Here is a 15,842-nt window from a genome sequence, read left to right as displayed (position 1 = left end):
AATATAAATATTTTTATTATTCATGTTGAAAACAGTTATGCTTCTTCATTTTTGAGTGTAATAATAACAATCATAATAATAATAATAATTGTACTTCGAAAACATTAATTTTGGAATATTTCATGTCGCTTTTGATAAATCGACAAATTTGCTGTATGAAAAGTATATTTTTAAAATGTTTTATAGGTAAATACTATATAAATACTGATTATATATAACTATGCTGAATATTTCATCTGACTTCAATTACAAATAGATAGTATTTTAAATGTTTTTTCTCTAAGTTGCTATCATTTGAGGACCCCCAAACAATGACCTTAGAATCTCTGAAGGTCTGAATTTACCTCTGAAAAGGATGATTCACCCAAAAATGCTAATTCTGCCATGATTAACTCCCCATTATTGTCCCAAAATGAGCTTTTCTTTCCAAACCATTCTGATTCTGTATCCCTATATAACATTCTGGAGAGAGCAAAATACGTCCCGTTTTTTTGCAGTTTTTGTTTTCGCGAATACACTAGGCGCCGGTGTGTATGCTTTTTCTGATCTCTCTGGTGATTTCTCTTGTGAGTGCCATTCACGCCTGCTGTTCGCACATAAATCCACCACAGGCAGCTGTCTACTGACTGAATGAGTGACTGACTAATCGACTGACCCACCTAAACCCAACCAATAGTGTTTTCAAAAGCACCGACAAACATGTCGAGCTAACTGAACAAACTGGTAACAGCAAAAAGCCATCCATATGGCCGTAAGCAGTCAGCTGGTAAGTGAGAAAAGGAACAATGTCATTCGGCCCCGTAGCGTTCATTTTACAGATGAAATGCGGCCATACGTACTTCTGGCTACATAATTTGCGATCTCCTGATATGTATATAGGGCTACGTTTTCAGACAGAACCTATGATGTTTTTTTTTTTTATATTATGGAAGTCAATGAGTGGCAGCAACCTGCATTTTCTGAAATATCTATGTTGAACAGTGAAGAGAAACTGATAACAAGACCGTTTATGAGATACTGAAGACACTATCTCATAAACCTTAAGACCTGGTCAACAAATGAGCTGTTAAAAAACCCACATCTGTTAAGCACAGTTTGTACACCCTGACCATTTTCACCACAGGTTACTGCAAAAAGCACCTTCAAAGGAGCTGAATTCAAGAACTCTTTTCCCTACTTCATACTCCTGACGACTGAATCCATCACCGTGAATTAGAGAGCGGTGAATCACTATGCCTTTGTAGTACATTTGCTTCTTGAAAAAAAATGACTGAACGCCGTCTCTCTTCACAGTCCAGCTTCCCACCGCTTGTCAGTGTGTGAGTCGTGTGGTTTATGGTGAGAGGATGATGTCATCGAGTGATCCGCCTCCTCCACGGCCTCCTGTCTTTCATCCACACACTCTAAATGTGTGAATTAGCACCCCGTCAGAGACAGCGCTCCGTCTCCGGGCCCCCGTGCGTAGTGTCGCTCCAGCTGGACAAATCCTCTATCCGATTATTGTGCAATCAAGCTTCTGGCCAAATTCCCAAAAGCATCTCTGATGGAGATTAATGTTGGATATGCTCTTACCTCGCCAGGCCGAAATTCACTGATTGTATGGAATGGATAAGGTTTTCATTGTCGCGACTTGTCTTAATCTCTCTTTCAGAGTATGTGTCGATAGGTCACCAGCCAGATGTGTGTGCGTGTGTGTCTGGGAAAGACGCGGATTGTTTGCACCCTCACGCTCGCCGCTAAACCTGAGTTGGTTTACACAGATAATCCTGCGGTGACTCTGCTGTCTCGTGCGCGGACGCAAGCTACACTGTATAACAGCTGTGTGGGCAAATTTACACATCGACTCGGCCTTTGCTGACTCTCTGAACAAACACATTGTTTACGGCCACATGTTGCAGAGCAGTGTGTGTGTGTGTGTGTGTGTGTGGACAAATCAGGGTCACTTGAAGGCTTTTTAGGATTCTTGTGGCAGATCTTACTGTAATATTAGATTCCTTCGCCTTTTATCGTTTCTTTATCCAAAAATAAAAACAATCACAGAGTAACTATTTTTAAATCTCATTATTTAATCTACTCATTAAAAGAAAGGTTGCAATTCAGGAACTATTTTGGGTCCACAGAGCTTCTTTCAGTTTAGAAATCTTAAAAGAGACATTTTTCATTAGAGTGAATAGGATTGTAATCAAATAAATTTTCTGTTACTAAAAGGTTCCACTCGTGTTAAAGCTGCATCCCAAAATTAAAATTCAGCACGTATTTAACCTCAAGTAATTTCAAAGCTATACTCTAGGGCAGAGGTGTCCAAACTCGTTGTCCTGAATATTTTAGTTCCAACCCCAATTAAACACACCTGAACCAGCTAATCAAGCTCTTTCTGGGTATACTGGAAATATCCAGGCAGGTGTGTTGAAGGAAGTTGGAACTAAACTATGCAGGACATCGGCCCTCCAGGACCGAGTTTGGAGTTTGGGCTTTATCATGTGTAGTCGTGTCTGAAACTATAATGGACATTCAAAATCAATCCCACATTGCACTGCAATAGCAACTGTACAACCAATTAGATAATTCTCATAATGCACTATGAGCACTGGCGTGCCAAATGAATAACATTCACAGTGAAATCCTATCATTGTTAGTTTTCAAATAATTGAGTGAAGTTTATTTATAAACTAATTTCAAGAGGATCACATGCTCATGATTGCTTGCGACTGGTCCCGCATTATTCAATTTATGATTCACCAATCAGGCGATTCCTAACCCACTATAAATACTCTAAGTTCCATATAACAGCCATCTTCATTTTGAAGAATCCCCCCTTCCACCCCTACTCCTCCTCCTTTCCAAGATGGATGACACAGATCCCAATGGTAAGCACTGTTGCCTCACAGCAAGAATGTCACTGGTTCTAGTCCTTACCAAGCCAGCCGATGTTTCTGTGCGGAGTTTACACGTTCACCCGCTCTCCTGCTTATGTGGGTTTCCTCCCACCATCCAAAAACATGCAAGTTAGGTTAACTGACTAATCCAAATTGACACCACAGACATGCTCCTAGTAAGTAGTTATCTCTTAAGAGCAATCGCTATCTGTGCATTAGCTTCTACAGCAGGGGAGTTCTCGAGATCTACCTGAGCTCAAACTCCCCTCTCTCCTTGCAAATGGGAGGGAGCCCCGAGCTCGAGGATCTCATGAGCTCTGGGCTCTCTCCCAGGACAGCATGCCAAACAAGCTTTATAATCAATCATCAGCTAAGTGTGAACTCTTAAAATATTCATTCATTCATTCATTTTCCTTCGGCTTAATCCATTTAATCATCAGGGGTCGCCATAGTGAGAATGAACTGCCAACTTATAGAATAATGTGATAATGTATTATTTAGTTGGTTAAACAATTTGATTTCATTTATTTTTTTAACCAGCAAAACACAAACAAAATGGCATCCCTTATGAAGTGCTCAAATTTACTCATTTGTCTTCATTCACTTCTTTAAGTGGACTAAACTAGTGGACTAATAAAGGGAATAGTAAATGAGGGACTGTGGAAGATTTTTCAGTTATGGTTCTCATTCATTTTTTTATATGGTCAAAGAAAATAAATATTTAATTGGATTGAATGGGAACTAAAACCTTTTCTTTGAAGCCTCAATATTGGTTCCTCAAAAACCAAGCACCCCAACCCTTCCCAACCTCCCCCAATAATTCTAAATAGCCAAATTGTACCCCAGATCTCAGATTCTTGCACTGTTGATGCTCTGTTGTTAGGAAGACCAAAAAGTTGTCTCAGCCTTCCTACAGCCCTTGTCATTGTCAAAATGATTGAGAGGGCCAATCAGATTGAGGTAGATGGTGTTTACAGTTCATAAACCAGAGCAAAACATTTCAAACATCAGTTTAACATGAAAGACAAGCTAAGTTTAAAGCAGCAAAACACTGAGCGCGTTGTATTTCTTTAAGGAACACTCCTAAACAGTTTTCCCTTTTTTGAATCCATTCAGCCGATTTGCAGGTCAGACAGGAACCTATTTAACTTAAAAATGCAGTAGGTGATTGTCTTCAGAAACATTTTTTGTTGTGCTGGTTGTAAGTCTCTTCACATTCCAGTAGTAATGGTTAAAGTACATTATCTAAATGTATTTATATTTTTATATTCTGGGTAAGGCTTTAAACAAAAAAATATTTCATCCAATTAAATATTGTCAGCAACCAACACCACAGAGAACCTAAAAAATACACTTTCAAATTTGAGTTTACAAAACAAAAGCACCTCTTTTTGGAGGCGTTTATTATAACACAGACAACATATACAATTATTTAAATCACTTTCAACAGTGTTTTATGAAATTTCAAAGATTTATTTTTTTAAATTATACCACAATTTTGCAATTACACCTCTGCATATGGATTTTGGGAAGCTTTTGAATACAAGTAGGCAAAATTCAACTCCAAAATAGCACTTGACTTTAAGAGGTTAAGGTGCGTCAGCTCGTGTTTCAGGAGGCGTGGCTTTTGGACGGCAGGGGGAGGGACTCTGTTTCAAAGATATTTTGCTAACCAGTTATCATTGTGGCAGATCCCCTACTGCACCTTTAACTTAGCATACATCATTGATTTGGATTAGACCATTAGCATCTCACTCAAAAATGACCAAAAGGTTTAGATAATTTTCCTGTTTAAAGCTTGCCTCTTTTGATGTTACACTGTGTACTACTATTAAGAAATGTAAAGAATGCTATTTTCTAGGCTGATATGGCTAGAAACTATATTTTGATTCTGGCGTAATAATCAAGGAACTTTTCTGCAGTACCATGGCTACAGCAGTAGCAATGTTATTATGGAGCACCTGAATATATTGCACTGCATAATATCATTGCAGCCAAGCTACAGCAGCTGAATTGCAAAGTTTATTCCTTTAAATATGATGTAAAAAACATTTGCAGTTTTTAAAATAAGAGTCCTTTAAAATATTATTAGCAATTAGTTAAGGGTCCATTTAGAATAGGACCTAAAATATTGTTTTTAACAAATTGTTCAAGATGTTTCTATGACTAGATTATAAACTTAATTGTTTAAAAAAAAGTTTTTAAAGATGTCACAGAGTGTGACGTCATATTACATCTGTTGCAGTGTCTAGAACTCTTGTGTGTTCAAACTGTTGTCTGACCATGACTTCAAAAGCTGTGGAACCTTCCAGAAATTTCCCCAAATTGCATCAAGCTCTGGCTACCACAAATAAACATGATTGGAAGCTATATTTGCATGGAAACACAAGCTGTTCCAGTAGAACAGATGTAACTGACAAAGCGGCGGAGCCAAAAGCGATGGGGTCCAGACTCACCAGAGTGCAGTATCTCTCCGGTGGGTTTCCACATGTGATATCGGGAGGCTCCACTCTAATCTGCATGTACTCCTTCATGGACATGGGTTTGGGCTGGCAAGCGTAATATTCCCATGTCGGTCCATCGTCTGTGCTGACCAGCGACTTACAGATATCGTACTGGCCGAGAGTCAGAATAATGCACTGTAAAAGCAGGAGCGCCTGTGAGAGCATGGCACTGGATGGGTCCATGGGCATGAGAGAAAGGCAAGGGGCGCCACAGCTTTTAGGAGTGTCAGCATGGAAGTTTTTTAGATGGCAAAATTTCCGAAATCCACCAGTTTCTTCCAAAAGGGCAACGTCTCCGTGGAAAAACCTGCGTGTGATTTTGTAAAATGTGTCTTGCGCTGAGGTGAAATTTTCAGATCTGTTGGGACATCTTCCGTATTCAAAGCTCAATTTAGGGCTTCCAGCTGAAGTCCGGGGGGCGAATGTCACTTCAGCTCAGAGACATTAAGTGCATTTAGTGGTTTATGTGCAGTCAGAAGATGCCTGGAGTCCAGTCTAATGTTCATGCGTGATGAGATGAGCTCTTTCATTTCTGATGGTTTGCCTAGGAAAGGGAGAAATACTGAAGTAAGCTATATGTAGCCCATGTTACATCTATTAAAAAGAGATGTAAAGTTACCTAACATACAGTTCAAATCGATTTCATTATCATTTGTGGAGGAAATTAATATTTGACATGTTTTAAAGGGGATATTGTTTTTATAAATTCATGTAGCAGTCTCAGATTTTAATAATTAGGTTGATGTTTTAGCATGTTATGATGTAAAGACAGTAATTTTATTCAATTCTGAAATTAGCACTATATGTGTTCTAGTAAATAAATAAATAAAATGCAAAGTTGCCTAAAATACTGTAGAAACTAGGTATTTGCATTATAGTTTAAGGACTTAATAAATTTAACTGGGCAAGGTGCATATATTACTGGTGAAATTAGTGTTTAACGATAACATCGTTACCTTATTCAGCATTCACTTTGGTTTATTGACATTAGGCTATATGATTTAATGGCGTATTCAGTAGTAGGATCTTTAAACACTCACCGATATGACTAAAATAAATCGTCACTGATATAAAATTCTGCCAACCATATATATATTATTATTATTATTATTTAATACCGTAGCAGAACTTTAAAAGCTTTCTTCGAGAATCTGCCACTTTCTGTCCTTTATGCAGTAGATAAAAAACTTTTACACTTGGACTTTGCGGTGGGAATCTTTCTTTTTTTAAATAATTTAACCGCGTAAGTAGGTCATCTGAATGGTACAAGCTGCAAAAGAAATTGTCAGACTACGAAATAATGGCGAAATTCAATTGTGACGTATAAGAAACGCGCGCAAATACTCAACATATTTCATTTTTACGTCTATTTAAAAATAAAATATGAACGAAAATAAACAAGCGAATCAATAAATAACTAATAAATGTATTGAATTATTACCAAGTTGATCAGAGAAGTTTATTCAAAATCCATTTTCGCACAAAATTGGGTAAATTTAATAGGCAACTAATCCAAAGTTTCTTGAATTCGTCAAAGAGCATCATCTGAGACGCTTTCCACAATTTGAGCTTTCACAAAAAGCGTTCATTCGGCGTCTTCCATCCCCAAACAACATCTATTTTTAAGAGTTAAATAGCTCTCACACTCGAGTGAACTTACCCTGACTCCAGAGATCAGCACCTTGGCAGTTCCCAGATGAATTTCTCGTGTATGAACTCTCTCTCAGTCAGTTCCCTGCCATATCACTGGAGATGGATGAGAAACACATGCACACGTTACTCCTCTCCGTGGATCACAGCAAACGCTTTCCCCTTCGTGCTTTCTTCGGCTGCCACGTACTTTATTGGAAAGCATTCTAGATGGACGCCCTACATCCAGACTGCTCCGAAAAACGTGCATTTAAAGTTTCGCTTCCCGTCCCCTTGCCTTCTTTGATGTCTCTGTCCTGTGCGCTTCAAGGACAGACTTCAGAGTAAAACACCTCCCATTCCCATCCAGTCTTATTCCGTCCGCGCTCCTGCTCCATTCACTCCGCCGTATCTGTTTGCGCACACTTACGCGCAGCTATAGCTGACTTTCATTTGTCTTTTGCGAAGCTCGGTCATAACACTTTTGGCCACGGCAAATCGGCTGTCCTGTCTTGTCTAACTAGTGTGGAAGCAGAAGTTTATCTACGGGCGCGAGGAGCACAACCGTCCCAGCAGCAGATGAGGCAGTCCGTCCCGCTTAAAGAGACAGATCAGAGGCTCAGGATTCCCAGACTCCTCACAGCGCGATTTACGCTTAATAAGTCATGCAGTTAGCTACCACAGAATCGGTTTAGCGGTGTTACTGTAGTAAACCTGTGTGGTAACTTGTATAAACGGATACATGAAATGAAAGATTCTGAAAGCTTCATGATTTGTTTCCACATAAAAAATACTAGTAGTCATTCATTCAATCATTCATTTTCTTTTTGGCTTAGTCCTTTCATTAATCCGGGGTCGCCACAGCGGAATGAACCGCCAACTTATCCAGCATATGTTTTACGCAGTGGATGCCTTACCAGCTGCAACCCATCTCTCGGGAAAATACTAGTAGTTATTTATAGTAAACACTACAGTGGTTTTTATTTTATTTTAACTACATTTAAAAATTATGTTTGCTGCTTTTTCAAACTATTTATTTAAAATGAGTTGGAACAACCCAATTCTTGAGTTTTTTTGGCAGAATAACTGAATTGTTTTATGTTCAGAGCACTTAATTTTACAAAAACGATTAAGTTAACTCATTCAATTTATGTTGGGGCAACATGAAGGAATTGGGTGACAATATGTGTTGTGGCAACAGGAATTGAGTTAACTCTTGACTTTTAGTCTTTACAAATTTAAGCAGATTGAACATAAAACAATTAAACTGTCCCTCCAAAAAAAAAAAAAAACTCAAGAATTGTGTTGTTTCAACTCATTTTAAAAAAGTAGTTTGAACAAGCAACAAATATAATTTTTTTAAGTGTACACTGTAAGAAATGCTGGGTTCCACACAATTCCTTCACGTTGTCCCAACACAAATCAATTAATTTAACGTAATTGTTTTTACAAATTTAAGTGGATTGAACATAAAACAATTAAGTTGTCCCAAAAAACCTTAAGAATTGTGTTGGTTCAACCCACATTAAATAAGTAGCTTGAACAAGCAACAGAATATATATATTTTTTGATTGGGTAGGCTCCAGTAAGGCACTTCAATGAATATTTTGTGGTGATTGTAAAGTTAACAAAACAACAACAGTATATAAACAATTGACTCAATATACTGTACATGGATTTTGCAGATTTTTTCAAATCAAATTTAATAACTTTTAAGACCATTTTTAGACCATTATGAATGAAATTTTAAACTTATACAGGGCTAAACACTACAAATTTTTTCTAATGGGCCGGTTACTTTTGTAAATAGTTTTTGTATTAATGGAAGATCATGTAAAAGGATGTGTTCCTTTAGTTTTCTTTCCCTGGCTTGGGAATTTAATTTGGAGAATTTGATGTCTAACAGCTGTTGTGAATTGTTTTTCTTTGCAATGAAACAAAAAAAAGTTTTTAGAATGGATTATTGGTGATTGGGTGTTTGCTTGATAGGGAAGCTTTAATTGGACATATGAAAATTGAGACCTGTTTAAAATTATTTAAGACCTTCAACCCAATATTTCAGTGAATTTAAGATTTTTAAGGCCTAAAATTTTGTTCTTTAAGTTTAAGTAGCAGTAGGTAGTTCTGTCTACTCACAGCAAAAAGGTCGCTGGTTCGAGCCTGGCAGTTCTGTGTGGAGTTTATGAATTTATCAGTTCATTGTAGTTATAAAATATGCTGTAGAATTCATTAACAAGAATTGTAAATGCTTTAATATATACATTGTAATACACTTTGGTCCAAAACCACTATAGCATTACTATAAGTTGGAATTTGTCATGTCGAGCCAAAATAAACTAAATAAGCTGGGTGCCATTTTATTTTATTCTTAATGCATGGTCTGTGAAAGAGGTGTTTAGTGAAAGAGGCGTTTAGTTGGAAGTACATCAACATACTGAAATAAAAGTTTCAGCAACTATAGTTCACGCAGATTTTAACCGTGACTTTAAAATATATTTAAAAAAAAAACCTTTTAAAAAGACCTAAAGACTTTTAAAAAATAGGAATTATTGATTGATTGATTAATTGATTGAATAATTGATTGATTAAACATGGATAGGCACTAATGCACTTTCTTGGTATATAGCTTGAAAAACACAAAGTGCAGTAAATGGTAAACATTGCTTTATTATTATTAGAATTATTGTAATGCATTAAAATATGACAACAATTATGTTAACAATTTCGTTTTTCAGGTAAAATAACTGTTAGTGAAATACTGCAAAAGCATCGAATTTACAAATGGAGATGTCCATTTTCTGTTGGGAAAATAAAGGCTTTTTATTTTAGCCAATTTCTGTGTGTTTTGAAATGTCATGTTTAAGTACTGAAACGAAAAAAAAAACTAAACAATAAATCATCACCAAACTTAATAAGCAGGCCTAAATAACAGAAAATAAAAAGTCAGGATGGGTATCAGGGTTCCAACAAGTAACATTATTGCAAATTTAACCTACTAGTAAATAACAAAGTGCCTTATGTCTGATGGAGCTGTCCATGGTAGTAGCCCATGATAGTGGTTTCAAACTCAATTCAACGCCACAGCTTTGCAGATTTTAGCTACAACCACCTGCAACTTACACCTGCTTAAACGTCTCTAGTACTCTTGAACACCTTGACTAGTTGGATCAGCTGTGTTTAATTAGGGTTGGAGCAAAACTGTACAGAGCTGTAGCCCTCCAGGAATCGAGTTTAAGACCCCTGCTACACGACAATAAAAGCAAAACACAATAAAATCGCACCAACATATTTACCTGTATATTGTAAACAGAAGCAACAGACAGAATCCATTTAGTTTTTGCGTACATGCTGACGTACTAGTTTAGATTAAAACATATTTCCACGTTTGAATTCCTGAGATTGCTTAAAAGTAGTTTTTTTATACATAACTTGTTCATTTTCTTGTTATCAACATGGTTGTATTAATTAAACCATGTTTTAAATAAATATTTTCCTTGCGGTTTACTCTTGGTACTCATAACGACAGTTACAAAAAATATCTGCACAGGTTTTCTCGTCGCATCCCGTTAGAAACTACAAATCCCATCATTCCTACAGCGCTAGTGACGTCATTCGAGCGCCAGTGTTCGAGCAGAAGCAGCCATGGCGGATGTTATGAATGTTGGAGTGAATTTGGAAGCGTTTTCTCAAGCGATAAACGCCATCCAGGCTCTTCGGTCGAGCGTCACAAGAGTTTTCGACTTTCTCAAGGATGGGATGAAGAATAAGGAGACCCTTGAAAGCCGGGAGAAAGTCTTTATAACTGAGTTTCAAGAGAATCTGCAGTCAGTGAATCGCGATTTAAAGTGAGTCTGTTGTATGAGATTTAAACAATCCTGTGAAATGTTGTAATTAACGTTGTGACTATAGTTATTGCCAACAGCCATTGTTGTTGGAAATAAGTCACTTGTTATACATATGTGTTAAATTACTCGAAAATACCGAATTGTGTTCGTGAAAAGCAACTACAATGGGGTGCGTTTTCGAAAACCATGGTTAGCCAACTAAGGTCGCAAGTTGTGTCGTTACAAACCTAGTTTGTTGATTTGGTGTTTCCCAAATCTGTCGTTCCAACGAACATTCGCAAACTGCGTCGCAAACTCCTATGCTTACAACTACACCTCTGGAGTTGTAGTTTTAAACATAGTTCCTAGCTGTGTTCTATTCCCTGTTATCCCCCCTATGCCCTATTCATTTAGAACATTCTAACATTCAAACTTAGAATTAAAAAAAAAAGCTCATGACAAAAGCTATAGGTGACCTATTATTTAAAAGCACAGTAAATACATTGTGTTTTATGCAAGTAAATTAGTCGTTTAGGACATTTACTATAAAGTGGGAGCTAAAAATAATATTATCAAAATATTGAAATCTTAAAGTAGGCTTGCACAATATATCGTTTCAGAATCAATATCGCAATTTGCACATCTGCAACAGTCACTTCGCAAAGATATGCTATGTTGAGTCTGGATTATAGTGGACAAGGAGCTACAGAATGGTATTTAATCACTGTATTTATACATTTATAAGGAATTTATTAAAAAAAAAAAAGTTTTTCATACTTTGAATTTTTGTCTTTGTATCTAGTCCAAACATCTACGTGTCAAAGTGAAAACAAGATTACTTTACTTACCCCACCATAGAAAGACTTAATTTTGCCCTATTTCATCTGACTTTTAAAACGAACCAACATTTTATTTGATTTAGAAATGAGACAAAGAAAAGTAAGAAAAGCATTTTTGCGTTGTGATTTTTTTCAATGTATGGACCGGAATGCTATGCAAAACCATCAAATAGAGCCATAAAGCTGTATAAGCTGGCTAGCCAGGGGTGCGTTTTCAAAAAGCATCATTACCCAACTAAGGTCGCAAGTTTCGTCGTTACAAACAGAATTTGTTCATTTGATGTTTCCCAAATCCATCGTTCCAACGAACATTCGCAAACTGCGTCGCAAACTTCTATGTTTGCAACTACACCTCTAGAGCTGTAGTTAGAAACATAGTTCCTGGCTGTGTTCTATTCCCAGTTATCCCCCCTATGCCCTATTCATTTAGAACATTCTAACATTTAAACTTGGAATTACAAAAAAAGCATTAAAGTCATAACTCTTGTTGGTGTAATTTGCTTTCAAAGTATTTTTACAGTTCAGTTTTAGCGATTTTCATGTTTACCATTCCGCTCCCTTCTCAGTGCATTTTAAAAACATTGAAGTCATTTGTAACACAGCCATGGCTCATGACAAAAGCTATAGGTGACCTATTATTTAAAAGTGGAATTTGTTATTTTTGCAAAGCTTGTGAAAAGAAAAACATAGCATACGTTAATGCTTTTAATTTATAGTTGGTTACTTATTACGTATCTGTACTGTATATGACATGGGTCTGTTGGTTAAAACATTTCTGCCGTGGTTTGCTAAAACATTTCTGCCATTTTTTGCATGTCAAAATGTAAAAGTAGACTTTTCAAAAAATAAACAAACAATATCCTACTTAATAATCATCATCATCATTATTGATGTTAAAAAATAATGATAAATAATAAATATTAAATTTAATTTCTTAATAAATACTCTAATCATTTATATGATTTATATATGATATTAGAATACGTGTTAGCTTTTGTAAGTGATTTTAAGTTTTAGACTAGATTGTAAATGTTCTCAATGATATTTGTAAAGGAAACACAGGCCCTTTATGTGCCCTTTACATCTATTTCAATTAATATGGTAAGTGCATGTTTTTACCAAAACTAATATTGGATTTTTTTATTTTATTTATTTATTTTTTGTTTGTGTAAAACAGTATAATTTGCACAGATATTATGGGGTTCTTTTCTAAAGAAGTTGTTATCATCCTGTTTAGAGCATCATTATGGACGTTTTACGTTATAACTAAAGTGGTTCAAACAATGGATCTGCAAAAGAGAAACTAGTTTTGGGAAACACTCGCCACTACAACAGTCTTTTCCCAAACAATGCATCGTACTATGATAGTTCAGCCGCAAGTTGTGTCGTTGTTTAGGAAACGCACTCCTGAATGACAAAAATTCTGAAAGTGAAAATGTTTCATATTTTAAGTAACATGCAACTGTTTTTTATCAATATAAGGTATACTGGTTTAAAATATAGATTAAATAAGATTTAAATTGTAGTATTTCTGCAATGTTCTTTGTTGCTTTAAAAGTCTGCTTAAAAAGATGCTTATAATGTACACTAAATCACATTAAGTGTGACATTGTTTTTATTGTATAATGTCAGAGTATTCCCTAAACCAGCATGCCTCTTGTTTCTGCAGTGAGTTGGAGCGTCTCAGCACTTTGGTTGGCAGGCCGTCAGAGAGTCACCCCTTACACAACAGTGGACTGCTCAGTTTAGACCCTGTGCAGGACAAAACCCCTCTGTACAGCCAGCTGCTCCAGGCTTACAAATGGTCCAATAAAGTAAGTTTTTGGCATTTTCTTCATTCACCTTGAATCATTGTCTGCAACATGAAAAGGCGAATATATTTAGTTCAGGGTTCCCACAGTCTTTGAATCTTATGTGAAAAAGTCTTTTCCAAGTCTATAATACACACATGCCTACTTTTGATGTAAGCTCAAAAAATTTCATTTGTTTTAAAATGTTATTTATTCCTATGATTTTTAAAGTACTCAATACTTACTAGGTTTTATTGTCACACAATCCTTTAGAATGCCGGTGGAACACCCCAACTAAACATTTTATGGTTAAAATTGTGATTTGCGTTTTTTGTAAATAATTATTTTTCATTGTGTGATTTGTGTTTTTTAAATAAGTATTGGGTACACCTGAGGCCTGTACCATAAAACCATAAAAAATTCAGTATTGTTTTGAGAAACAACATGTACTCATTTTCCATATGAATTGAAATTTATGTAAACGGCACATATAGAGCCTGTTTTCTTTATTATTAATATTATTGAAAACATTACATATTCTGTTCTAAAACAGTTGGATATTGTTTATCTACTTTTACAATATGACACATTCAAATTACTGCAATAACATATAATTAAAAAAATTACGTAAGCTATGATTTTATGATTTTTCACAAGCTTTGCAGACGTAGCATAAATTCCGCTTTTAAATAATAGGTCACCTATAGCTTTGTCATGAGCCACGGCTGTGTTCAGAATGACATCAATGTTTTCAAAGTGCACTACAAAGGGAGTTCAATTATAAACATGAAGAAACTGAAAAACTGAACTGTAAAAATACTTTGAAAGCAAATTACTCCATCAAGAGTAATGACTTTAATGCTTTAAAAAAAAAAAACTCTTTCAAGTGTAAATGTTAAAATGTTCTAAATGAATAGGGCATGGGGGGATAACTGGGAATAGAACACAGCCAGGAACTATGTTTCTAACTACAGCTCCAGTGGTGTAGTTGCAAGCATTCAAGTTTGCAACGCAGTTTGCGAGTGTTGGTTGGTTAACGATGGATTTGGGAAGCACTAAATCAACAAACTATGACAGAACTTGCGACCTTAGTTGGGTAATGATGCTTTTCAGAAACGCACCCCTGGCTAGCCAGCTAATACAGCTTTATGGTACAGGCTCCAGGTTTGTTGTTCTTGTTGACAAAACAATTTGGCAATGTGGCAGTGCATGTTAATGAATATAATTAATTTAATAAATATTTAGTTTACATATCAGCATTAAGCAAAATCGTCAATATAACTATTTTAAAAATAAAATTTTAAATTGAGACTTTTTTAAAAAAAAAATCACTTGCTCGTCATCTGATGGTTAACTATCGCTGTAGCCACTGAGATAGTAGCCTGCTTTTCTCTTTTATATGTCTGGTGATTGGTTGTACTGTGTTGATGGATGAGATGTCTGTGTATTTATGTTCAAAAATTTGATATTGCGAAGTTTTTTTTTTTTTTTTTCTGCAATAAATATTGTGATATCAATACAGTTTCACAAGACAGTTGAATAGCTCTATTTGATGGTTTTGTACAGATTTCCGGTCCATAAATTGAAAAAAATAACCATGCAAAAATGATTTTTTTTACTTTTCTTTGTCTCATTTCTAAATCAAATAAAACTTGTAGTACAAAAAAAACTTAGATCAAGTAAAAATGTTGGTTTGTTTCAAAAGTCAGACGAAATAGGGCAAAATTAAGAGTCTTTCTATTGCGGGGTAAGTAAAGTAATCTCGTTTTCACTTTAACGCGTAGATGTTTGGACTAGATACAAAGACAAAAATTCAAAGTATGAAAAACTTTTTTCTTTTGAATAAATTCCTTATAAATGTATGAATACAGTGATTAAATACCATTCTGTAGCTCCTTGTCCACTATAATCCAGACTCAACATTGCATGTCTTTGCGATGTGACTGTTGCAAATGTACAAATTGCGATATCGATGCTGAACCGATATATTGTGCAGGCCTACTTTAAAATGTTATTATTATGATATTATTTTTAGCTCCCACTTTATAGTAAATGTCCTTAACGACTAATTTACCTGCATAAAATACAATATATTTATTGTGTTTATAATGTTTTGCAGAACACTTCTGGTGCTGTTGAGGTGGTAAACGGGCAGGTTTAGGGACAGGTTTGGTGGTATGGGTAGGTTTAAGGGTGAGTTAAGATGTAAGGATGGCTAACAGTGTAATTGCAAAAATAAATTACAGATGTAGTTATTGATGTAATTAACTACATTTTCTGTGTAAATCTGCTAGGTGCTCAGTTAATATGCAGAGAGAGCCTATTATTATAAAATAAATCAAACTTTAAATCATTTCAAAGGTCTGTGAATTGGCATTAA

The 15,842-nt window shown here is 35.7% G+C and overlaps 2 protein-coding genes across 27 annotated transcripts in view; one reads left to right on the top strand and one right to left on the bottom strand.

The window, feature by feature from the left end:
• The window catches only part of ntng2a (netrin g2a), a 121,600-nt gene extending 114,046 nt beyond the window's left edge, over positions 1-7,554 (bottom strand). For all 8 annotated transcript variants that reach the window (XR_012384127.1, XR_012384128.1, XR_012384129.1 and 5 more), the window contains exons 1-2: positions 7,041-7,554; positions 5,333-5,924 (exon numbers count right to left, since the gene is read on the bottom strand). Coding sequence is in view for 5 of the 8 variants with exons in the window: in XM_009303794.4 (XP_009302069.1) it covers positions 5,333-5,569 (237 nt within the window). In the remaining 3 variants the exon portion in view is untranslated. The remainder of the gene's footprint in view (positions 1-5,332; positions 5,925-7,040) is intronic.
• The window catches only part of med27 (mediator complex subunit 27), a 241,308-nt gene that overhangs the window by 126,796 nt on the left and 98,670 nt on the right, over positions 1-15,842 (top strand). For 17 of the 19 annotated variants that reach the window (XM_073909251.1, XM_073909248.1, XM_073909247.1 and 14 more), the window contains one exon: positions 13,342-13,486. Coding sequence is in view for 1 of the 19 variants with exons in the window: in NM_200660.1 (NP_956954.1) it covers positions 10,652-10,854; positions 13,342-13,486 (348 nt within the window). In the remaining 18 variants the exon portion in view is untranslated. 19 annotated transcript variants of the gene reach the window in all.

The sequence above is a fragment of the Danio rerio genome, chromosome 8 (genome assembly GCF_049306965.1).
Source record: "Danio rerio strain Tuebingen ecotype United States chromosome 8, GRCz12tu, whole genome shotgun sequence".
NCBI classification, from domain to species: domain Eukaryota; kingdom Metazoa; phylum Chordata; class Actinopteri; order Cypriniformes; family Danionidae; genus Danio; species Danio rerio.
Note: the sequence above shows the minus strand (reverse complement) of the source record. Positions and strands in the feature narration are given on the sequence as shown.